Source organism: Protopterus annectens, chromosome 6.part0, assembly GCF_019279795.1.
Source record: "Protopterus annectens isolate FY-2018-M chromosome 6.part0, PAN1.0, whole genome shotgun sequence".
Taxonomy (NCBI): domain Eukaryota; kingdom Metazoa; phylum Chordata; order Ceratodontiformes; family Protopteridae; genus Protopterus; species Protopterus annectens.
In genome coordinates, this window is record NC_056737.1 from 523,840,182 (window position 1) to 523,866,542 (window position 26,361).

The window sequence follows — 26,361 nt, forward strand, 5'->3', positions numbered from 1 at the left end:
ATGTACACATATATATTTGCCACGCAGATACCTGATGTGTGCAATGCACTTACTGTTGTAATCATACTATGTCATACCATAGTAAAAGCAAAACCCACACCACATTAACACACACACAGTCAGCATTTGCAGGATTCAAACCCCTACCTAGCTATGCTACGATACTAGAAAGCGATGCATTAACATAGTGCGCTACCTGCTTTACGGGGTGGTGTCCCTTCTCCGGCTGTATTTGTAGGATGGTGACATCATCAGTCTTTCCAAAGAGGAATGTACCTCTTTTAGTAAGTTTTCCCAGTCTCCAAAAAGGGGACACCTCTCAAAAGAAACTGCTCACATACACTCACTGTTTGCAGGATTCAAACTCCTACCTAACTATGTTATGATACTAGAGAAAGAAAGAGACGCATTAACACAGTGTGCTATTTGCTTTACTGGCTGGTTTTCCTTCTCTGGCTGTATTTGTAGGATGGTGACATCATCAGTCTTTCCAAAGAGGAATGTACCTCTTTTAGTGTGTTTTCCCAGTCTCCAAAAAGGGCACTCCTTTCACAGACAATTGCACACATACACACTCACCCCCACACACATTCATTGTTTGTAAGATTCAAACCCTCTACCTAACTATGTTATGATACTAGAGAGAGATGCATTAACACAGCACACAATTTGCTTTACTGGCTGGCTTCTCTTCTCCTGCTGTATTTGTAGGATGGTGACATCATCAGACTTTCCAAAGAGGAATGCACCTCTTTTAGTGAGTTTTCCCAGTCTCCAAAAAGGGAACACCTCTCAAAGGAAACTGCACACATGTGTACACCCCCCCCCCCCACACACGCACATACTCATTGTTTGCAGGATTCAATCCCCTACCTAAGTTATGATACTAGAGAGAGACGCATTAACATGGTGCGCTGTTTGCTTTACTGGCTGGTTTTCTTTCTCCAGCTGTATTTGTAGGATGGTGACATCATCAGAATTTCCAAAGAGGAATGTACTTCTTTTAGTGAGTTTTCCCAGTCTCCAAAAAGGGAACACCTCTCAAAGGAAACTGCACACATACACCCCCCCCCAGCTGGTTTCCCTTCTCCTCCTTTATTTGTAGGATGGTGACATCATCAGACTTTCCAAAGAGGAATGTACCTCTTTTAGTGAGCTTTCCCAGTCTCCAAAAAGGGAACACTTCTCAAAGGAAACTGCACACATACACACACCCCCCTGGCTGGTTTCCCTTCTCCTGCTGTATTTGTAGGATGGTGACATCATCAGACTTTCCAAAGAGGAATGTACCTCTTTTAGTGAGTTTTCCCAGTCTCCAAAAAGGAACACCTCTCAAAGGAAATGACACACATACACACCCCCCCCACACACACACACACACACTGTTTGCAGGATTCAAACCCCTACCTAGCTATGCTATGATACTAGAGAGAGATGCATTAAAAAGGCACGCTATTTGCTTTACTGATGGGTTTACCTTCTCTGGCTGTATTTGTAGGATGGTGACATCATCAGACTTTCCAAAGAGGAATGTACCTCTTTTAGTGAGTTTTCCCAGTCTCCAAAAAGGGAGCACCTCTCAAAGGAAACTGCACACATACATACACCCCCCACACACACACACTCACTGTTTGCAGGATTCAACCCCCTACCTAGCTATGCTATGATACTAGAGAGAGATGCATTAAAAAGATGCGCTATTTGCTTTACTGGCTGGTTTCTCTTCTCTGGCTGTATTTGTAGGATGGTGACATCATCAGACTTTCCAAAGAGGAATGTACCTCTTTTAGTGAGTTTTCCCAGTCTCCAAAAAAGGAACACCTCTCAAAGGAAGCTGCACACATACACCTACCCCCCCCCCCCCGGCTGGTTTCCCTTCTCCTACTGTAGTTCTAGGATGGTGACATCATCAGACTTTCCAAAGAGGAATGTACCTCTTTTAGTGAGTTTTCCCAGTCTCCATAAAGGGAACACCTCTCAAAGAAAACTGCACACATACACCCCCCCACACACACACACACTCACTGTTTGCAGGTTTCAAACCCCTACCTAACTATGTTATGATACTAGAAAGAGACACATTAACACTGCATGCTATTTGCATTACTGGATCGTTTCACTTTTCCTGCTGTATTTGTAGGATGGTGACATCATCAGACTTTCCAAAGAGGAATGTACCTCTTTTAGTGAGTTTTCCCAGTCTCCAAAAAGGGAACACCTTTCAGAGGAAACTGCACACCCCCCTGGCTGGTTTTCCTTCTCCTGCTGTATTTGTAGGATGGTGACATCATCAGACTTTCCAAAGAGAAATGTACCTCTTTTAGTGAGTTTTCCCAGTCTCCAAAAAGGGAACACTTCTCAAAGGAAACTGCACACATACACCCCCCCCGGGGGTTGCACATATACACACACATGCACTATTCGTAGGATTCAAACCCCTACCTAACTATGTTATGATACTAGAGAGAGACGCATTAACACGGCACACTATTTGCTTTATTGGCTAATTTGCCTTCTCCTGCTATATTTATAGGATGGTGACATCATCAGACTGGACATGGTGATGTGTGTACACTTTGTTTAATGCCATTCCAGGAATGGTCCATGTGCGTCAGCAAGTGTCAACAGCTTGAACAAGACCTCAGAATCCTTACCTTGTGTGATATATCTGTGGACACATTGACATGCCGTCATATGTCAACACATATTTATGCACAGCTTGTTGGTTTTGTGGATACTACATGTGTCTGGGATGTTGATAAAGGGCTATTCAAAGTCTATGTCACACATGTGTAGATGTGTTCATTGATGTATGTCCCAGATGGCTGCCTTGCAAATAGTCTAGCATGTTTGGGAACCATGATCCACACACGAACATACCACAGTTGGTAGGGTTGTGTGTATGTCAGCTTCCAATAGCTCTGTTTATGACTGCAACCATGATGGACTCCATGACCTTGCAGATCAGACTTCATAGGCGTACTGGACTTGACTTCCCATGGTGTGTTGTGCACCAACACTTGTGGGGAGTGCCATATGTAGCTGTGACACATTCAATGGTTCCACATCCTGTGTAGGGGGTGAGGCTCAGCTGACTGTTCAGGTGCATGATCTGTTTGTTCTGTAGTTTGTGCATGACACATATTGGGAATCAATGTATTCCACTTGCTGCCATGCTTTTGGCAGTGGGGGTAGCTGCTCATCCATTCTACATGTGATATCTCCCGGTATGATGATATGGACTATTGTCATTGGGAGGTGGGTATGTACATATGGGCCTGTCTGTCATGATGTCGGCATTGTCACTCAGGTACAGTTGGCCCTGACTCAGGACATATATGGGTGTACATTGCTATTTATGACATAGCTGAAGGAGGTGTCATGATTCAGTCTGGACTCCTTCTCAGCTACTCTTTACAAAACACCAACGAACATGAGCACTAATCCCTGTTATACTTTTTTACACATTTAACACCCTACTGATCCTTTGTGATCAGGCTACAGAGTATGTCATGATAATATCCTGGCATGTCCAGGGGGCGGTTTCGTGTGTACTCTCCAGTCCAGCTGGTGGATATTGTGATATTGACACAATGTCACATCTGCCTCAAATACACAGACAACCCTCTCCTCCTCCCGACAAACTCAGATATATGTGTGAGATGCACCTATATAGACATACAGCGTGCTGAACTCTCTCGACCCATGACTGGCACAGTCTATCAGGTGGTGAAGGCAACCACACACACCACATATCAGTCTCACATATCCTCTAGCAACAGCACTCAAACCACATTATCACACATAGACATGCTCGGATGCTGTAAATGTACTCTACCTAAGCAGCAGAGACCTCCAAAGCAGACACACACATACCTGCTACCCCACTACAATACCCATATATCACATAGTTCACAATGTCAGTGTGCCACACAGTCACTGCCCTTCAGGCTAAACAACACACCTAATACACTTGTAATAGGCAACACTTATTGTCAGACACACTGATGTACCACTCATCAGCCCTAACAAGGGAATAGTCACTTTGGGCTGTCTGTTGGGTGCCAGGATCTGCCGCATAACACAGGCAGTCAGGTCACTCCAAAGCAAGTACAGGACTGGCACCATCATTGTCCATGCTGGTGTGTACAACCTCAGACGTTACTCCCTGGACCACATGACATGATACATGGAGGAACACTCTGATCATGTAGCCCAGGCCAGTATGACCCTGACCTTGTCTAGCATCTTACACCCACCAGTTATGATGTCATAGTATACAGACACACATATCACATTTAACAGTTGCCTAACAAATTTGTTTAATTCATAGGGGATACAGTGTCTGTCAGCTTATGGTGACATGCTCAACATGCCACGTAGCTTCACTATGGACAGCTTGCACCTGTCACCCTTGGACTTTGGAATGCTGGCTAAGGCTCTTGCTACCACCATAGTGCCTTTTTTAAGCAGGGCTCCCACCTCCATAGACATTACAGATTAAATGAAACTAAGGTCAATGCTGCTCAACAACAGATGTGTTGACCCCATATTGCGGCCACTCAGGACTCTCCTCAGTATGCAGGATAGCAATATCTGTGCACTGATAGATGCTTGGTTCAGGCTCGCTTATGCACACCAGCACTACCAGGTTATGTTTCATACCATGCTGTCTGACAACAAGACTTGGAACAGACAACACAACTAGGGGGAGTATCCATATGACTGCAAACTGGGCGCCATAATTGATACTCCAGCGGACACAAACATCCTTCAGAGAGGCCTCATATAAATGGATAATTGGTGCCAGAGCCATGGCCTTAAGCTGAATGCCAAAAAATGTATAGTCATACCCTTTGGGAAAAACAAGGTACCCACAAATTACCACATAGGTGGTAATCCATTAAGTACGGAAGAGGTAATCAGGGACCTAGGGACCCAGGTTGACAGTAACCTATCATTTGACACTCACATTGCCAAAGTGGTTAGGAAGACCTTCTATATTGCCCACCTTATCATGAAGGGTTTCACATCGAGATCAAGAGAGGTCATTGTGCCCCTGTACTCTTCTCTTATCAGGCCAATGATTGAGTACAATGCCCCATTTGGGATGTATCTTACCCGACACCTGCAGCAGTTAGAAAGACCCCAAAAGTTCCTCACCAAGAGGATAAAGGGTCTTAAACATATGTCATATGCTGCCTGACTGAAAAAACTCCAGCTCTATTCAGTCGCATACCGCCTACTCAGATGTGATCTGTGCCTGACGTACAAGGCCATGTCCAATCCGGAATTAATGGACATGCTCCACCTCAGTAAATCCAAATCCACCAGAGCCACAAGAGCAAGAGACTTAAACCTCAACACAGAAATAAATAGGATGTGCTGGAGGGACAGATTCATAACCCAGAGGCTCCCTACACTCTGGAACAGAATCCCAATCTATGTTAGGCAGAGCCCCTCACTAACTCTATTCAAGAGAAATCTTGACGAGTGGATGGGAGATCGTAGGTTTTCCCCGGGGGTCATCTCTGTGTCACTACTAGACAGAGGCACAGTAAACTAAACCCTAAAAGGGCGTAGTATTCTCATCCTAAGGGGTGATGAAAGCCACACACACACTGGCTAGGCTTATAAATGCCCTAGGGCAGATAGCCTAGTATGAATCTATGAACCTATGAACCTATACATCACAGATACACACACCTCCGGGTTAGTAGCACTGCACAAAGCTTCACAGACCATACATATACAACTACCATTGTGCAATACTGCCTTTCAGTTTGTTGCCTGCTACAGAACACACTCCCAAACTCAGGAACCACACTCGGCTTTCATGGGAACTATGGAGAATATGAAGATCTCCACAAACACCATTATATTGTGTGACTTCATATACAAAAATATTGACTGGGGATACTAGTCAAGCCCCGACACCCTCACCCAGCAGTCGCTACAATTTGTAGACTCATATGCTATGGCGCAACCAGTCAGCACAGCCACAAGGGGGAATACATATTGGACCCGATCATCACCAACATGGGGACTCTATGTTCCACACCAGTGATATACCCCTCATTGGTAAGGTCAGAACATACATGTATCTCACTGGACATACATATACCCTCCACACACCCATCCTGGGTAATCTTGGTGAACTTCTTATGAGCCAACGTCTCACTTCACCGAAGCAAGGTGGTATCCTTCAGAGACCCTGAGACAGTGGCAAATACAGCTCACACTGCTGCATCCTTTACATACACATTCTATGGACACTTAGTGAACTGCATGGATTGTGCTATCCCAAATAACAACAGGATTCACTACTCCAATGGCAGGGGACCTGTCTGGTAGACCCCAGCCATTAATAAGCTGTACAACGTCAGGAGGAAGCTACTACATGATAGAGCACAATCCCAGACTGGGAAGGCATCTGTGATCTGTACTAGCAGACAGCTATGATCACTCATGAACTTTTCTAAGGGCTGCTTCTACCGGACAATTGCAACAGACACGTAGGACTATCACACGGCCTTCTTCAATTATGTCAGGAACCTGGGTGGACACTCACTGATATGCTGTGAGTTACTGCATACTGACTAAACCTACCCTGAACCCACTGGCATTGCCAACATCCTGGCAAACAGGTTCAGTGCAGATGTCTCCCACACATCCCCCCTAAGGAGCAACTATCCATCTCAACAGAGCATAACCTCCCTGACATCACACAGTAACAGGTGAGTGCTGCCCTCCCCAAAGTGTACATCACAGTATCAATGTGACCAGATGGTGTCCCAGCCTGCATCTTACACGAGCATCATGACAGACGTAACCTCACATTACATCACTGTTCAATATTGGAGTTACCACAGGATATGTACCCAAGGAATGGTGTACAGCGACAGTGGTCCCGCTCCACAGAGTTGGTGCCACAACGGACCACAGACAATATTGCCCTATAAGCCTAACTAGCCTGTTCTGCAAAGCTATGGAGCATATTGTCATGGGACTCATACACATAGACATCAGGAACCTACAGACACTGTGTCCTACACATTTCAGCATTGTTGTGGGCAGATCTTGCCTCTTGAACCTGTTTGTATTCTTTAAACGGCTAACAGGTCCATCAACATAGGGACGGCTGTCCACACAGCCTACCTGAACCTTGAAAAACCCTTCAACACAATAACCCACTGTGCCATTATGCATAGGCTCACCAGCGTCGATATGGACACATATCTCAGACAATGGATTGATACCTGGATCAGGGATAGCACCCACATGGTCAGAATTGCAGGTGCCATGTCTGACTATACACCAGTTATACATGGCATCCCACACGGCTCGGTCCTGGGACCTCTCTTGTTCAGTATATATTTGTCTGACATACAGGCTACCACAGGGGGAATATGGCTGAACATGTTTGCACTTGACTGCAAACTGGGTGCCATGATCAACTCTCCAGCTGCCACATGCATACTCAAACAGGGTCTCACAGAGATGGATGACTGGTGCCTGAGCCATGGCCGACAGCTAAATGCCATTAGTTGCATAGTCATTCCCTTTGGGAATAACAACATGCCCACACATTACCACATAGGTAGTACTCCATTACATACGGTAGGAGTTGTTAGGGGTTTGGGGACATGACTTGTTCGTACTGTCGCCTTTGACATTCACGTTGCCAAAGTGGTTGGACACACCTTCTATGTGGGCCACCTTATCCCATATGGTTTCACATCTAGATCGAGTGAGGTCATTGTGCCCCTATACTCATCACATCCATGCTTTGTTACAATGCCACATTTGGGGTGTACCTTACCCAACACCTGTAGCAACTGTACTGGCCACGGAAGTTCCTCACCAAGCAGATCTAGAGACTCACACAGATGCTCTGCACAGTTCAGATGCAGTAACTCCAGCTCTACTCAGTCGCTTACCACCTACTCAGATATGATGTGTGCCTGTTGTTTACAGATATACCCAACCCAGAATTACTGGACATGTTCCACCTCAGGATATCCGACTCCCTTGGAGCTACACACTCCAGGGACATATACCTCAGCACAGATATTAATAGGACATTGTAGAGGGACAGATTCTTATCCCAGAGGCTCCACTCACTCCAGAATGTAATCCCAGTTTCACATAGGCAGAGCCACCCACTGACCACCTACAGGAGACATCTTGATGACTGTATGGGTGATCATATGTTTACCCCTAGGATATCGTCTGTGTCCCTGCTAGACAGAGGCACACTAGCCTAAATGTACCCGGGCTATCTTGTGTGACCTACTATTCACACACACACACACAGTGTAGTAATCTGACTGGGTTGCAGATGCCAAACACACTCTGGCTAGGCTTGTACATGCCCTAGGGCAGACAGCCTAGTATCGACCTCTGAACCTATGCTAATGTTCAAGATGCACAATCTTTATTGCTGATACTGTTTGCAGGTCTTTATTATCTTTGCTTTACCAGTTTCTATGAAGAACTTCAGTATCTGCAGAACATATTTGATTATGACAGGGCTCCACTATATTATAGATGTGTCTGTTGTCATATAACTGTGTGCACAGGGCGGATTGCTGTATAGTGACAGGTTCCTGGGTTATCTCATGCAACTGCCAGATATGCGTGGCCCACTGCTGTACTCAGACATGGCCTAAGTGTGTGAGCATGCCCAGCTCAGCCATTCCGTGTTTTGTTGCCTGACATTTGTCTCATTTATTCAAGTGTGTGAGCATGCCCAGTGCGACCTTTCAGTATGTTGCTATCTGAGGTCCACTACATTTGTTGATGTGTGCGAACATGACCGATATTAACATTTATACTGTGTGTGTTGGAAGTCAGGTTCTGTTCTCACTGAAGGACTCACCTTTGTGTCATAACTCGACAAGGATTATGCAGTGCCTGCAGGATTTCCATGAAATACTTTGCATAGACTTATCAACATTTCTTCATACAAGCTAACCACTGCAATGCTGTCATGGTTTAGTGGTTCAGTACTTTGGCTATAGTGCACAGTATCCTAGGTTCAAGGCCCATCACTGCTTTATATTTTCATACTGAGCAGACCAGACTGCTTAAGGGCCAGTTAAGCAAATATGAGCATGTTGGCTTTTGTTCAACTATGCCCTACTTAGACCAGGCTTGTCCAACATTGCTCAATATTCACTAACATTGCTGGATGTTGCCCAATATTACTGAACATTGACCACAGTTGTGCTAGTTGGTGTGTGCGATTTTGTTTGCATATACTACATGGTAGTAAATGCTGTTTAGCACTGCTTTATATTGCTTAACACATGGCAATCATGCCTTAAGTGGTGCTGCAGGGCTGCGTATGTCAGATGCACATACTACACTCCCTGCACATGTTTGAAAGCAGGTAGTGTCAACTTAGGTATCCCTTTTACTATATGTGCGAGTCAGAGAGAGGTATCATTTCCAGAGTTCCTACTGAGCCAGTGTATGTGCTATGTGTTGCCACTTTGCTAATGCCAAAGCATACTGGGCACTCCTCCTTTTGCCTACTGGGGCAGGCTCAGGTTGTTCCTCCTCTGAGTCACGCTCTGCCTGTGATGGCCTTGGCAATGGTGGGGGGTTGTTTGGCCCAGGCCTATGCTGGTCCTGCTGCAGCTGTTTTCGTAGGATCATATTATGTAGCATAGCACATACCATGACAATTTGGGTACATGTAGTTGGTGAGTACTGCAAAGCTCCACCAGATGTGTCCAGGCACCGGAACTGTGGCTTGAGCAGCCCAAACACACGCTCTATTACATTACATGTTTGTGCGTGTACCTCATTATGGTGTTCCTGTTCAGGTGTGTGTGCATTTCTGATGGGTGTCATCAGCCACAGCTCCAGTGCATAGCCAGCATCCCCCACTAGGTGACCATGTGGGATGTCCCCATTGGCAAATGTCTGGTACAGCTGCGTCAGATGCCAAATATGGGAATCATGGTAGCTTCCAGGGCAGCCTGCACACACATTCAGTATTATGCCCTGGGCATCACACATGACCTGGCAGTTGATGGAGGGGAAGCCCTTGCGTTGAAGTAGACCCTACCCTGCTTGCCGGCTGGTGCTTTGATGCGTACGTGCGTGCAGTCTATTGCACTCACTACCTCAGGGTATTCCGCTATTTGCTGGAAAAGATGCATATTGCTGGCCAATACCTCACAGGAATTGGGGAAATATACATGATCACCGACATGTGCTGACATGGCATCCAGGAACTGGTGCAGTACCCTGGATGCTGATGCCTGTGATATCCCCATCATATCACCAGTTGGTCTCTGGAAGGTACCTGTTGCTAATATTCTTAGGCCAACACATACCTTGGTTTCCATTGGGATGGGTTCCCCTCTGTTGGATCTGTGTGTGAGGCGTGGCCTGCACAGTTCAACAATTTGCTGCAGGAGGTCTCTGTCCACTCTATAGCGCTCCACTATCTCCAGCTCATGTAGCTCCTGGTAGGTGACCCTGGGCCTGTATACTCTTCTCCATCTCCTCACTGTGGGTTGTCCAGCAGCATTTCCATTGTCACCACCCTCAGCATGTTGCATATGTCGCCTTATAACAGCAATGGCAGCCCCCAACATTTCTTTGTCTCAGTAAAGCTTTTTCAGTTTTCACTTCTATTAGCTTACTGCAGTGTCTGTTGTGAGAAATATAATGGACTGTTGTTTGCAGAGTTTTAAGTGCTAGGCTGGGCTGGGCTAGTGTACTGCCTGTGTAATTGCCTGATTCTGATTGTTTTCACCTGCTAGCTATGCTAGTACTCCCTGGTAGCTTCCTACTATTTGTTGTGCTTCCTTTTTCCTTTCTGTTTCCTCAGGGGGGGAGCACCACGCACACAAGCACAAACACGCGCACAGCAGCTAACACGTGCGTACACATGCTTACACGGACTAAAACTTGCTTATTCGGGTTAACACGCGCGCACACCAGCACAAATGCGCTTACACCTCTTTAAACAGCCTTATACATGCTTACTCCGGCTTAAACGTGCGCACTCACGCTTACACGCACGCACTCTGTCTTACTCGGGTTTACACGCGCGCACACGCATGCATACCCGCTCAGCAAGAAACTTTGGTGTTATCCACTGCATACACCTTCCATTTCTTGCCTTTCCCTAGCCTACCTGTTGACACACCTCTTTCCATGATGTGTAAATGACAGCTGACACTTGCCACTCTGCTCCAATGAGCTTCACTTTTTTCATACATACCCCCCCTCGTGATGTCACCTATCTTCTACTCTGTTACTCCCCTTATCCTACTCCTACACTCCACTGACTGTGCTTATTTGCTATGTAAACTTGCGATTCACTATCCTAACCCTCATTTACATAGGATTGCCTACTAATGCTTGGTTACATATCTTAGACTGAGCTTCCCCCCTTAGCAACCTCTACTCGATGGCCATGTTGTCTTCAGCCTGCCATTCCCTTGCATTGTACATTAACAATTTCAATAAAATCCACATTTGTGGGTTTTCATTTTTAGTATTCTGGGTTTTAGAGCACAGCTCGTTTGTGCAGCGCTGTGCTATGCTTAAACATCGGTCATCGGTGGAAAAAAAAAATTATTTTCATATTGCATCAGGAAACATTTCACATGGCCGTATATTTGGCCATTGGCATGCTTCCTGCACTGGATGCAACCTTTATTTGGAGCTGTCATGGCTCCGTTTTGCTATTTGCAGAATGGTACTCAGTTGTCAACTGAGTACATTTCTGCAAATAACACTGCTCTTACTCGGACAGGTTCGAGTTTCCTGAATCGCAAATCTACCTCATTTGCATGCCTTTCATCTGCAGTTGAGGTAATTTCAACAGTCGCTAACTTTTTGTTTTTTCAGAGTTTTGTTCGGGGTTTCCGAAAGTGCGTTTTCATTTTGGTTCTTTTGGTAAAGTGACTGGTTGGGAAATTTGAAGGATGGCCACGGAAGTCACCTCCCAGGATCCTTTGTTAGATGTTTCTATCCATTCTATGCCAGGCGTTGACACAGGAGTTGATGATCGAGTCATTCGAGCTGAAGAGCGAAAGGAATGCAAGATGTCCGAACACGATCTTGTTCAAACTATCACGGAGATAGTTTTGGGTTGCTTGAGTAAAAAATCTGAAAGTGACAACAGGCATTTTACCGCAGCTACGAACATCAGAAGAGCTATGGGTTCGAGTTCAGGGGTAACAAGAAATGGTAACCCCATTGATAACACCATTTCGTCTAATCACGCTGAAACGGAAGTGTGTATAGATGGGATGGAGCATACCGGCAATGTTTTGGGGTTGGTTATGAACGAACAAGCCAATCCATTTACAGACATAAGGTGGTCAACTACTCCGACTACTTCTACATCAGTAAGTAATTTTAATAACAATGCAATACAGAATTGTAAAAAGTTAATTTTCGAACTTGAAAGACTGGTTTCAAGGCACACTATTTTATGCCTTGAAACTCAATACTTAGGCGAATGTATTTCACGTAGTGTGGTACCAAAAGGTCTCAGGACTGCTAAATTTCCCAACTGTGTCAGTCCTGGTGATGAACTTTGTTTGGCAATAACAAAGCTTTACAACGATGCAGGTATTTCTATGATGCGAACATTAGTAGCACATTATGAGGGAGAGATCAAAGATTTAATGGTGAAAATCAAGACTGTAGACTGTGACATCAAAAATCATAGTAGTTTTTCACAACTGATATCCTTGTATAATGGTATCGAAGCAAAGACCAACAGGCTTCGTGCTACCATTATTGCAAGGAAGCAAAACAAATTACGAAGGGATCTAGCAGCCTATGAAGCAAACGAGGCCTACATTTGTTCCTATAACGATAGTAAAGGTACGGACAACAACCCAAATAGAGAGACTGTGACTGTCACTAATCTAGTAGACAAAGACTCATTTTTAAACAACAATCATGGGGCTCACTCAAGCAGTTCAAATAACAACATTTCATCTGGAGTAGGGCAAAACCAGAAGATAAATACCGACAGACAGGTTGTAGAAGACAACAACAATGATGTACAAGCTAATAATGAAGTGTTAGCTTCCACTAGTTTTGCCGAGGTGGTGAATTCTACAAACAATAACAGGGGTGTCCCTTTTCATCAATTAAGGACACAACCAAAGAGGACTACCAAGTGGTTCAACACCACTCAGTACAAAGAAAAATCGAAAAAGAAAAACAAAAAGAAGTGGTGAATCCACCACTCCAGGTCAATGATTATTGTATCAATGTGGTTAACTTGAGTGATCACACGTTGACTGAGGCTTGTGTAAATGTGTTAAAGAAGGGTTGCAACTTCATTCCAGCCAATAAAATCAAGTTAGGAAGGTTGTTGGTAGACTTTAGATTATACATGCGTAAATTAAATCTAAAGTACATCTTACATGATGTGGCTGTCAACAATTTAGACAACGATAAAAAGTTAAGGCGACCTAGTACTTTTAATCCTGCCTTGGTAAACACTTTGCAGGTTTTTCAAAAAACTTGTGAAAGGGAGTTTAGGAACATGGGTAACAATGACATTGTAGACAACTTAAGTCATCTAGAACGTGAAGCTTTGTCTAGTTTATCCCTTGCCTCTGACATTAGGGTTATGAGAGCAGATAAAGGGGGTAAGTTAGTTGTGATGAACAGTACAGATTATGTGGAACACATAATGTCTTTGTTGAATGATAGAACAAACTATCGAAATGTAAATATTGATTTCGTTTTGAACAGTTACAGAAAGATAGATACTCATCTGTTTGACATGTTATGTCAAGAAGAACTTGATAACTTGGACTACGATTTTTTGTTGGTAGAACATCCAAAATTAGGTAGTTTTTTTGGGATTCCGAAACTACACATTGACAAAGAAAAATTAAGCTTCAGGCCTATAGTGTCAGCGAAATATTCTAAAACAGAGAGAATTTCAGTGTGGTTAGATAATATTTTAAATCAGGTAGCACAAAAAGCTGAGTTCTACATCAGGGACTACTGGCACCTATTAGAAAGCCTCAGACGATCCAATTTAAATTGGAATGAGTTAAATTTCGCGAGTCTGGATGTTAAGAGCCTATACACCTGTATTGACCAGGAGTTGGGATTATAACACTTGAGAAATTACCTGACACAAAACACTGAATTAAGTAGTTCCAAGATCAACACCATCTGTACACTCATGGAGATAGTTTTGGATAATAACTTTTTTGAATTTGACAAATGTATTTACAAACAAATTTCCGGTGTAGCGATGGGGGCCAGGGTAGCTCCGGCCTTTGCTAATATCGTTATGGCAGACTGGGAACAAGAACATCTTAAAAAACATCCACATTTTAGTAAAGCCAAGTTCTATGGCAGGTACATCGATGATTTGATCTTTGTGTGGGATGGAGAAAAAGCTGAATTTGAGAACATGGTTGAAGAATTGAACAAACCTACTAGCTTTTTGACATTCAAACATAGTGGGTATGGCAAGTTGATCAATTATTTAGACATTTGCCTTTATATAGACTTCACAAGGAATGTGTTACAGAGCAAGGTGTATAGGAAGCCTTGCTTCACCAATCAGTACCTGCACAAAGATAGTCTGCACCCCGTTCATATGAAAAGAAATGTCATCAAAGGGCAGATGATCAGGCTCAGTCGTTTAACATCTGACGACAACATTTATAATGATGAAATTCTACAGTTAAGGAATTTGTTTTTGGATAGAGGGTACAAGAAACACATGATAAAGAAGTTGGAGAATGAAGTCAAAATGCTTCGTCATGGGGTAGCTGAACCAATTCTGACAATTAATAGGAATGACAATAGTGACGAAGTATTAATAGGGGTTACTAGAAAAACTAACAGTATGACTGACAATTTTCAAACTGCATTTCCCTTTCCAATCTCTAACGAATTATGGAGTATAAGAAGCATCATAGAAAGGAATTGGTGCATCATAATAGGAAACAGAGAGTTAATGTCATGTATTGGTCTAAAACCAAGTTTTACATATAAAAATGTAATTAATATAAAAAGTATTTTAGAAAATGAACATGGTATTAACAAAGAACTCAGTAGGGAGACTAGCAGAAAAAAGGGAACATTTGCGTGCCAGAACTGTAGACAGTGTCGATACATTAGTAATACCTCTTTTGTGACACTTAAACACATAAATAAAACTTTTTGGGCAAACAAGTACCACAATTGTAACAGTGAATATGTAGTCTATTTGGCCACATGTTCGACTTGTGAAAATTATTATGTAGGGAAAACCAAAAGGATGTTAAAACGTAGGATTTACGAGCACACTTTGGCTATAAAAAACAAAGATAAAAATAATTCTTTGGCTAGACATTCATTGGAATGTTTGGATTTCAAGAAATTTGAGATCTTTGTCCTAGATTATGTAGAGAAAACTTTACTAAAGGGAGACTTGAATAATAGGTTAGAGCAGAAAGAGTCTTTGTGGCAGTTGGGCCTAGGAGCAGACGAATCTCCAGGTCTCAACGACTCGATAAACATCAAGTGTTTTCTACTACATAGATAATTTGACACAATATTTCATTCCATCAGCCCAACATTAGTACGTAAAGGTAGGGTTACAAGAGAGTAATCATGTGTTAGAGGTTTGGTAGGGTGTTTTCTTGTGATGTGTGTTAGTGTTTCAGGTAACACCTAAAAAGACATCTTCATTTGAACAACAGATATGGCTATTTTAGTCAAAGATACATCCACAGTCTATGGTTATCATTTGATAGTTGGTTTTTCTTGATTTTTAACAATTTTGTCAAAGAAGTCACTATAAAGTGAGTGTCACAAATTAGACCATTTGTGCAATCTGTTGTTGGTGTATATTTTTTCCATTTCATTGTATTTTAATCTATTTAATTAGTTATAGACGACTTAATGGTGTTTGAATTTGAATGTAAGTGGGAGTGAATAATTCACCGTGGAAGACATTTTGTGATTCTTGTTCATTTCTGTAGTAAACATCAGTGGAAATGTTTCCACGGAATAATTATCTGGCACCACCAAGATTGTTATTAACATTTTTTACTTTTGACATTAATCAATCATGGTTTAATATGTACAATGCAGTATTAGGTTGAGTTGTTATTTATTTCACTTTAGTCAGTAGAGTGACATTTTTAAATAATGGACACAGGTTCGCTACTGTTTATTTTAAAAGTTTCGACATGTGGTCATTATAGATAGATTCTTATTTAGAAGTCATTATTATCTCTTTTGTAATGATGTAAAAACGTCATATTAGATCACATATTTTAGGAAATCTTTAAATTATGTATTTTTTAAAAAAATGTCTATCATTGTCATAAGGGATGTACATCATTTCCTGTTCATGATTATAAAACCAGGATGTTGGGAGGCATCCTGGTTTTCTGAGGAAGTTCACGTTGACAATAAAGTGAAAGAAATCGCTAAAATTTCATCTGGCTTCGCAGCTTCTTTCTATTTTTCAACAGTCGCTAACTTTTTGTTTTTTCTTAGTTGAGGTAATTTGCATATCCCAGCCCTGTCCCTGTAAGAGCCATTTTAGGTGCTCTCTTACACGTCCCTACAGGCTGTTCCTGGATCGCTCGTTGGACATGATGGCTGCATGGAGTCTTACTCTACTCTAAGACTCAGTGCAAGCCTTCGTGAATCCGGCCCTATGTATTTGTGTATGTTTGGGGATGTATATATTTTTCACTATGAGGTCTCATTGAGATCATAAGACTCCTGGAAGTAAACAGGAAAGCTGATGTCCCCCCATGTTCAACAGCCTGTGTATGAATCAGATGGTGATTTAAATTTATGATGCACCATATATTATTTTGTATAGCAAAGTTGGCCAGATGACTATTATAGTCACTTGTTCACACATTAGCACACCAATGCATCATATATAGTACTACAGAAAACAATGCATGTTACTTAATTCTGTTTCTGATATTCTTTTTCTACTTGATAATGCTAAAAATAAATTAAATATGATTATTCTCCCTCTGTAGGGTGACCTTGTTTATGTTAACTATGGAACCATAGAAGACTTCATGTATCTGAAAAGAAATCTTTCCATTGACCTTAATGGAAAAATTGCAATCGCTCGCTATGGAAAAATATTCAGGGGTGATAAGGTAATTTAATGTCTGTTAGTTATTAATTGAAAAAAATATGTGCAACATAATTTTCTGAATACAATAATGTAAGTGCAAAGAACTGCAAGTGCATTGCAGATATAGCTGTTTAATCATATATAGGTTTTATAACATATGTATTATAGTGTTCAGACTTTATTTGCAATTAGTGCCTGGTATTGTATTTTTGGATTGAAGGTGAATTTTAGTTAATACAACAAAATTGTTCTGTTTAAGTATTTATACTATTCTACATGAGAACATCTCAAACTTATAATAGTAGTATCCATTCATCCATCCATCCACAACCCCATTTTCCTATTTTTGCATATAGGGTCAGGTTGTCACATCAACAGTGGCAATCATCTACAGTCAATGTTCACACAAGCAAGTGTTTCTCTTGCTTAGCAAGGGGCATTTTGACAAAAAGTTAGCTAAAGCAATAAAACACTCACATTTTCCTCATTTCTGAGAGAAGATGTGCACCTAACATTATTTGCAAAATTAGTAGAAAACATTGTAATCGCTTCCTATCTGAAACCAAACAGCACCTTTCCGGTCATTTTGGACTAAAGTCATGAGAAATTATTGTTCAGCATGTGATACTGCAGTGAAACACGTAGAGGATGGCTAACGTAAGGGTGGATGAAGATCGAACTTTCAAGCATCATTTGCTTGAACTTCAGCCAGTCAACGATCAGAGTTCTTCCAGAGGAAATCACTGTTGGCAAGTTGTGTCAGCAGTGATGCCTTTTTTGGGAGTAATTTCCCCCTGTCTTGAGTTGGTGCGACTGTGCAGTTGGTTTGTATAAGTTTGGGGGTATGTGGGGGGCTTGCTCCCCACATCAGGGTGGTGCAGGTCCCCCTGCAAAAACACTTTAAAAAGTGTTTTTTTTTGCTTATTTTTGGTGAGAATTCAGTGTGAGTATTCCGGTCTTCAACAAGCTGAAATTATTCCACTCATAGTGGATGTGCGAAGGATATTTCTCACTTCCATTTGAATTTGTGCCCCCCCACCACTCTCAGTACAAAAACAAATGGAAGTCAGATTTGAATTGTACCTGGTCAAGTGTTACCAGTTTTTCTACAATTATTAAAAGTCTGCTATAAATATTTGATACAATATATTTCTTTAAGATAAGAAACTAGATCACAGTTTTCTTTATGTAGCTCATAGAAGACAAAAGCTATGTGTATTTATTCTTTCTTTCTTTCTTTTTTTTTTTTTTGCTTTCTTTCTCTTTTGGTTTGTAATTTGCATCCTTATGTCCTTTTCTTTTTTTTTATTCCAGTTTTAATGTGGTGTTTTAATTTACAGTTCTTTTAGCTGGAGTTTTAAAATTTCTAGACTAGGATATAAAGCAGGCTTTGTGTTTCCTTCTGAGAGGCCCAAGGGATTAACTGCTTCAAAGTTCTGGGAGAAACTGAAAACCAATCTTTTTTTTTTTTCCAAAATTCTTTATTTATTATTTTTATTGATATAAGGTAACACACATAGTATAATATGTGGAGGTAGCATCACTTCAAAAAGAAAGAAAAAAAAGTTATTATACATTATTGGTGGTACAGTAGTAAGTAAAATAATCCAACAATACTATTTACACTATATACATAGATACTTTCAATACTCAAGAGAGAAACTGTTACCGTTCAGTGAAAGTTATTGTGATTGGAAATATACATTATAAAAAGGAGGGAGAAGAAAAATGAAAAAAGTTTTGTGGGCTATAGATATAGGCTAATATGGAACCTTTTATATGTAGTTAATTTTACTATATTGTAGTGAACTAGGCCAGAATAATATTAAACGTTTGTTCCCATAATTTCCTGTGTTTGATGTTTTTATTCCCCTTGTCAATTAAAATCTTTTGGGCTAAGAGATGCTTAGTTGCCATTAATCTAAAATTCTCCCAGGAAATGTTAGTTAGGTTAAGCCAATTGGTTGCTATATAGAGTTTTATTAGGAGAAAAAGATTAATCATAGTAATTGCTTGAGTTTTAGAGATATTCTTTGGTATGATATGTAGGAGAGTAAATTCCCAGGTGAGTGTGGATGACTGATAGCCCATGTTTTTGTAATTGAAATTTAAGGGAGTTCCAAAGTTTAAATACACACTTACAGCTCCAGAATAGACGGAGTATATCGGCTGATAGAGTTTTGCAGAGTGGACAAAGAGGGGATTTCTTATTTAAATTTATGTAAAATAACAGGAGTGAAATATGCATTGTTATAAATCATGAGTTGGGTAAATGCTATTTTTTTAAGGGGTATGGATTTATTTGTTAAATTAATTGCTTGAATTAGTTGAAAGTTATCGATGGAAAACCAATCTTTTTTACTTAAGGAAACAGTCAAAATCTTCTTGAAAGAAATGTCAAAAAAGGACTGCAGTACATTTCTGAAGTTTTCTTTCTTGGATTGTAGTTTACATAATTAGATTGTTTTATTTTTTTACTTCTGTTTTATGGCAATACTATCTTAATTTGAGCTTTATTTTGTTGTAGTTTTAAAAGTTCTGGTATAGGGCAAAAAGCAAAGCTTGCCTTTATTTTTGTGACATTGAGGTGATTAACTGATATTGAATTGTGACAGGAGTTGAGAATTAACCTTTGTACTTAAGATAAGGAAAATATCAACATTTTCTTGAGACAGCTGGCAGAAAAAGCTACTTTGTGAGTATTAAAGACTTATTTTTTTATTTGTGGTTTGTAACTTTATTTTCATATTTTCTATTCTTATATTACTGCAATATTGTTTTAATTTAAAGACTTTTTTTACTGAGCTTTAAAAGATCAACATTAGAATAGGAAGCCAGCCTTGCATTTTTAGTGAGGCCAAAGGGGTAAAAAGATTTATTACTTCTGAACTGGGGAGGAGCAAAGAACTAACCTTTTTAAAAAGGTAGAAAAGGAGGCCATTGTTTTGAGACAGAACTAACTGACAAGACTTCTTTATGAGTATTTCTGATTTTCTCTCTATCATCCATACATTCTCTGTTGAAATCTCAAGTCTAGTGGCACTCCAGTTATCTGCCCCTTATGCATCTTTGTCATCACCACCCCCCGGGACTTTGCTCCTATTAATGATCACTATAAAATCATATGATAAATATCCTTCCCTTAAACTATATATATATATATATATATATATATATATATATATATATATATGTGTGTAGTGCATTCTGGAACTTGACTATTCAGTCAGGATGGTCTATCTTTTCTTCTAAAGCTGTTCATCCTAAGAGGGCACAGGCATGTGTAAGGATAGTCACATGTCACTGAGGCCTGTTGAGCTGGAGATTTACCCAATGGATGAAAGGGTTGCCTCTTGTGGTTTGAATTTTTTAGAGAGGAAAAATTGCTCACTTGTTTGAACGCAACATCTGTGAAGAATACCTAGCCTATTTGGAGAAGGTGACTAAGGGTCTTTATTGTGCATCGCCTACCAGCTCCATAGTATTTGTGGGAGACTCCACCTCTCATACATAGATTAGCAGTGATATGTGGAGGGCAAGATTAAAAGTAGTGGCTTTATGAATCCCGCTCAAGTTATGAATCATTACAGGTCTTCTCTACAGGTCTTGGCTTGTTCATAGTGAACACCACATCCAAACAAAAGGAGGGTCCTATGTGCTGTTGCATTTGGCTGTAGAACACCTTAGTCTGAAGATTCATAACAGACTTCAACATCATGTCCTCAGTTTACGTCTGTATGTTTCAGACATTCTGGTAAAGAGAGGGCTCCAGGTTAGCAGTGAACGTTTCCACAGAATGTCTTGGGGAAAATTCTTTATGAGAGAAGTTCATGAGGCTGTAAACATTGAATTTGATGGACTGTGCTAAAGAACTCAGGTGATGAAGTAGCAGAAACAGCTGTGGCTGTAGAGTGCTAAGAGCCTGTCACTGTGGTACCTCTAGGACACACTGTAGGATACCAGCAATGAGGGACGATGTCAAACTGAAGACCCTAGTTTTCCATGCTGGCATCCAGACAATTCTGTAATTGTCTATTGATTAAAAACTGTTTGGAAAGGCCATAACTATTTGAAGTTGCTTTTGACAAATAATTAATATTGATTTTTTATGGCAGTCAAAGTTATCCTCTATGCAAACTGTAGTGACCCTGATACTAACCATCTTTATAAAATTCACTGGCCATATCTGCATAATTGTACACCTGGTCATCATACAGTTGTCTGATTTTATTCTGGGCAGTGGTCATGGAGGACATAGGATGCTATGACAAGAGGATAGCTTGTTAGTGGTCAGAATGAGTATATTGAGGAAATGAAAGAAGAATTATGAAGAACACCATAACCCAGTGGTCATGCTCTCCTATCAGGAGGCACAGCTTTAACTATGTGGTATGTTGAAATCCAATATAAAAGCTGAAGTGACTGCAGTTTTCAAAGCACTCCATAGTGGTAATTTGTCAGTGCAGATGAGATCTAGTTAGACATATTCAGAGTCACTCAGCAGGACTGGGGTAGACGGCTGACATGTCTCTTCAGGATGACATAGAAGATAAACAATAGAACAAAAGACTAACCCTTCAGACTTATGTTTTTATGTGAAGTGTAATTAGGCAGTTGAATGGCGGACTAGTTATTTAGTCTTATACAGTAAAAGAGTTGTAAGGAGTTTGCTAATATATTCTTTAATAGTGTTGTGGACTTGGATAAGCTTGCCACCACATGGCCCAGCATGTTCTGTGGGAAGTCATGTGGGAGTACAGAGTACCAAAAACCCTACTCTGTGCCACCCAGTTTATGTCTGAAAGCAGCAGATTGCATACACATTCTTGACATTAATTAAAATTTGTCCAGAGTGGATGTTAAAGTGTGCAATTGTTGCATATTTCAGCATTCATATTCCTTGTTTCATAGATAAAATATCAAGACGCAGCTATGACTGGCAAGATAACAGGCTGATGGAGCTACAGCTGACATTGTTGTTTACAGGTGATGTTCTCATTTTGGCCTCATCTGAATGGGAATGCTGACATGTGTGATACTGATTCAGTACTATGTGCATACTGGCCAGGATTAGAATCAGTATCCACAAAATTCAGGCCATTGTACTCTCCCAGGAAAGAATGGACTGCGGTCCTGTCATGTGCATGCGTGTGTGTGTGTGTGTGTGTGTGTGTGTGTGTGTGTGTGTGTGTGTATGCACGCGTGCACATGTGTGTGACTGTGTGTGCACGCAAACGCGGGTGTGTGTTCACATGCATGTATGTGTGTTGGGGAAATAGCTGCTCTTAGCAAAAGAGCTAAAGTACCCTAGACCTTGACCAGAAGGGGCAGGAGAGAGAAAATGAGAAGGGCAACATGCTGAGGTGGACTTTTGTGTGGTGCAGAACTGGGAGATTAGGTACTGGACAAAACTCCTATTTACTGGCTAGCCTACATTCCCATCTCAGTTATGGTCACAAGATCTGGGCAGTAACTGAAAGAGTGCATTTCCTGGTACATGTGACAGAGATTATATTTATGTGGAAAGTCACAGGGCATACTTTCTGGACTTCAGCGAGCTGGCAGAACTGCACAGTTAAGCCATTGCACTAAAAGAATGAAAGAAGCCAAGAGAGGTGGTACAAGCATGCCCTACAGAAGCTCCTATTAAAGTAGTTCTTGGTAAATTCTGAAGAAAGAAGGCCATGATGTGTATCCAAGAAATGAGAAAAGCATTATATCTCTCATTTGGATTGGGAAAATGTAGAATTCTCCCAGTATGAGCTTCAGTCTGTGGTAGGGGGAGTGAAATGTGATGTATCCTAATTATCCTGCTGCTAAAAAAACTTCAAGAAAGCGAAAGGTTGTCTGTACATGAGCACAAGCATATACACATGGATATGCGTCTGTACACATACAGACACCCCCACCCCCCCACACACGTGTGTGTGTGTGTGTGTGTGTGTGTGTGTGTGTGTGTGTGTGTGTGTGTGTGTGTGTGTGTGTGTGTGTGTGTGTGTATATATGTGTATATATATATATATATATATATATATATATATATATATATGTATATATATATATATATATATATATATATATATACGTATGTATGTGTGTGTGTATGTATATATATATATATATATATATATATATATATATATATATATATATATATATATATATACACATAAATACATAAAATGAATGAATGGTTATGTCACTGTTGTCATACAAAACATGCAAATCAACATCTTGAACACTTGTTATATTGCATACAAAACACATCAACAAATTTCCTTTTCTAATGCACTACCATAACCCAACTACATTCAGCTCAAATTTGTCTGAATAATGGTAGTGCTATGGCTTTTTTAAGTCCAAATGCATGTTAGGTTTAGGAGCAAGGTTAGGCTTAGGATTTAGGCTAGCCTGTATTACTTTGCCCCCTTGCTTCACTTTAGTAAATTCTGCTAAGGTTAACCCTCACCTTAACCCTGCCGCTAACCCTAACATACATCTGAACTTAAAAAAAAAACTTTCCATAATACTACCACTACACAAGACAGCTTGGACATTCACCACATGCACACAGACACACACATACACACAAATAGAAGCACACACTAAGTCTCTCCCTTAACCAAACCCTGACTTTAACCCTAAACATAATCACACAACGCATTTAATTCTTGCCACATATCTAACCTTTAGTCTAACCCTAACCCAAACAGACATTCACACACACGCACGCACACACACACAAACACACACACACACACACACACACACACACACACACACACACACACACACACACACACACACACACACACACACACACACATACACATATATATATATATATATATATATATATATATATATATATATATGTATACATACATACATATATACACATGCACGTACAATATGCATTTAGGTATATCAGGTGTAGTGTGTTGTCAAACTGTGTGAATAATTGGCTTCAGGTTGAATAAAATGTTATAAAAGTTACAAATAATTTTTTATTGACCGTTTGTTTTTTTGAGTTGAATATTACCTGTTGTTGATCTCTGTACTAATTCATTACATCAGAGTGATCCCTCCAGGTGCATCTGCAGTTAACGCCTACTGACATCTCTAGGCATCATATATTGCTTGTTCATATTTGCATCAGTAATTCCAAAAACACGGTGTATACAAGGTTTTAAAGGTTTCATATTAAAGCTTATACAATGACAAACTCAACGTCATTAATATTTGACCTCTGTCTAGTGAATGTAGATAGGTATTAGCTGTTGTTTTTATGATATTAATTTCTATATATATAATTTTCACATTTTTCTAAATATCTCAACAACCACGTAACACAGAACTGCTTAGCCTCATATGAAAGTTCTCAGCTTAATGGACAAAATGCTGTGTGTAACTTGAGTGGTCACTGAGATATTGTAAGTTGTTTACAAAATATTACAACTGTAATAGTTACTGTGTTTACTGTGACTTACAAAATTAGGTTTAATACATAGAACATAAGGAATACTACCACTCTAAAAATAGTTTGTGTTGAAGAGTTTGCCATTTATACTTCTTTCATAAACCTTATGGTTCCAGAGTAATGAACATTTGTTTGGAATATGAGGACATCATTTGATTCTGTCAGAAGGCTTACAGTGCAAACTTTCTGAGCTCCTTTGGAGTGAATGAGTTTAAAGCCAGTGACTCTTTGTGTTTGTTCTGTTTGCTCTATCAGCAGCCGAATGCGCTGCTCTTTTTAATATTTAATTTTGTTTTGTCTCAATTTACATTAACTTTGAAATACTTAAAAACCATGGAAGTTATTTGTGACATGAAGGCAGAGACTTGGCACCATTAACAGTTCATTAGGTCTTTTTCGTGCTGAAAACATTAGTTTAGGCCATCCGTTGTGGTTTTAGAGTTGTAGAGTAGCATTTTATGGTTTTACCACAATTTCCTATTGGGTATTTATTAAAGGTTCCAGACTTTCTTTACAATTGCCTTGAAAATTTATAAGCCAGTGTGTGTCACAGGAAATGTGACTTATTTGTCTGCATATATGAAAATGTCTTCCTGTGCCATACAAAAAAGCTATACTTATGTATAAGGATACACATCTATTTGGTGTAATAACTATGAAATGTATAGAAACAACATGATGAAACAGTATAGGTTTACTTGGAAAATATGCAGACACAAAGCATTAAATATCTCCAGCTTTCTGTGAAAAGGAAACTGTGGATAAATAAATGTCATGTCAGGAGTTTTAATAACACAGACAAGAAAGGTGCAGTAACTTCCCATAAGGTCTACATTCAAGGTGATTTCAAAAGAACTTTTGTGTATCACATGAAGTCAATAACTGTAGGAAGGTCACTGATACTTATATATGCACCCCTTTCTTAAAGCTTCAAAATTTACATGTGTGGCAGCATGCATTACATTACACAGATTACTACAAAATTAACCTTAAAACTATACTAAGCATGTCAATGCATTGTGCATATAAAATCAAATGTATCTTGTAAATTCAAAAACATTTTAATATATTTTTTCAGTATTTATGATCATCTCTTACTCATGAACATTCCCTCTTTGTGTCTGTTTACTTCAGTTGTCTATGATAAATTGAGAATTTAACAGGAAATTTGATGTTCATTTGTATTAATAGACCTGATTTTGGCAGTCTCTCTCTCTGTCTATCACACTGCAACTCTTGACCATCACAGTTCTCACAGTCTCCATTTTCTTTGAAGAGGACTGATTCTGAAACTTCTGGTTGCTTATTTTCCTAATACTTTGACATTTGAATATGTGTTTTATACAGATGTTCTGTACTTTCTTCTGTGGAGCATGCCATCTTTGCCATGAAGAATATAGGCTCTTGGTTCTGCTACTTTGCTAACACCTTAGCAAGAGAATGTGTACTTACCCTTGTCTTTTGAATTCTTACTATGTCTTCACTTTATATGTTTGATAGTCTTTTGTAGTTTCTGTCAAAGTAGTATCTCTATCACTCCTGGTCTCCTTCCACACTTCATTTGCTTTGTGTTGTGCATTGTGGCTCAGCAACGCACCTTAGTTAAGTAATCTGCTTTCCAACCTTCTGCCTATTAACTATTGGAACCCTTGCAGGAGAGTATCCCCATATACTAAAATTACCAGATGACACTCCCCACTGCTTTTGCTATAGCTCTTTCTAATTAGATTCTTCTCTTTTTTGGATAGTTGTGTTTCTAAAGTAT

At 40.2% G+C, this 26,361-nt stretch overlaps 1 protein-coding gene across 1 annotated transcript in view; it reads left to right on the plus strand.

The window, feature by feature from the left end:
• Nucleotides 1–26,361, plus strand: part of LOC122803868 (putative N-acetylated-alpha-linked acidic dipeptidase) — an 812,772-nt gene that overhangs the window by 120,225 nt on the left and 666,186 nt on the right. Inside the window, 1 exon segment of the mRNA XM_044073548.1 lies at nucleotides 17,013–17,138. Coding sequence (XP_043929483.1) covers nucleotides 17,013–17,138 — 126 coding nt within the window.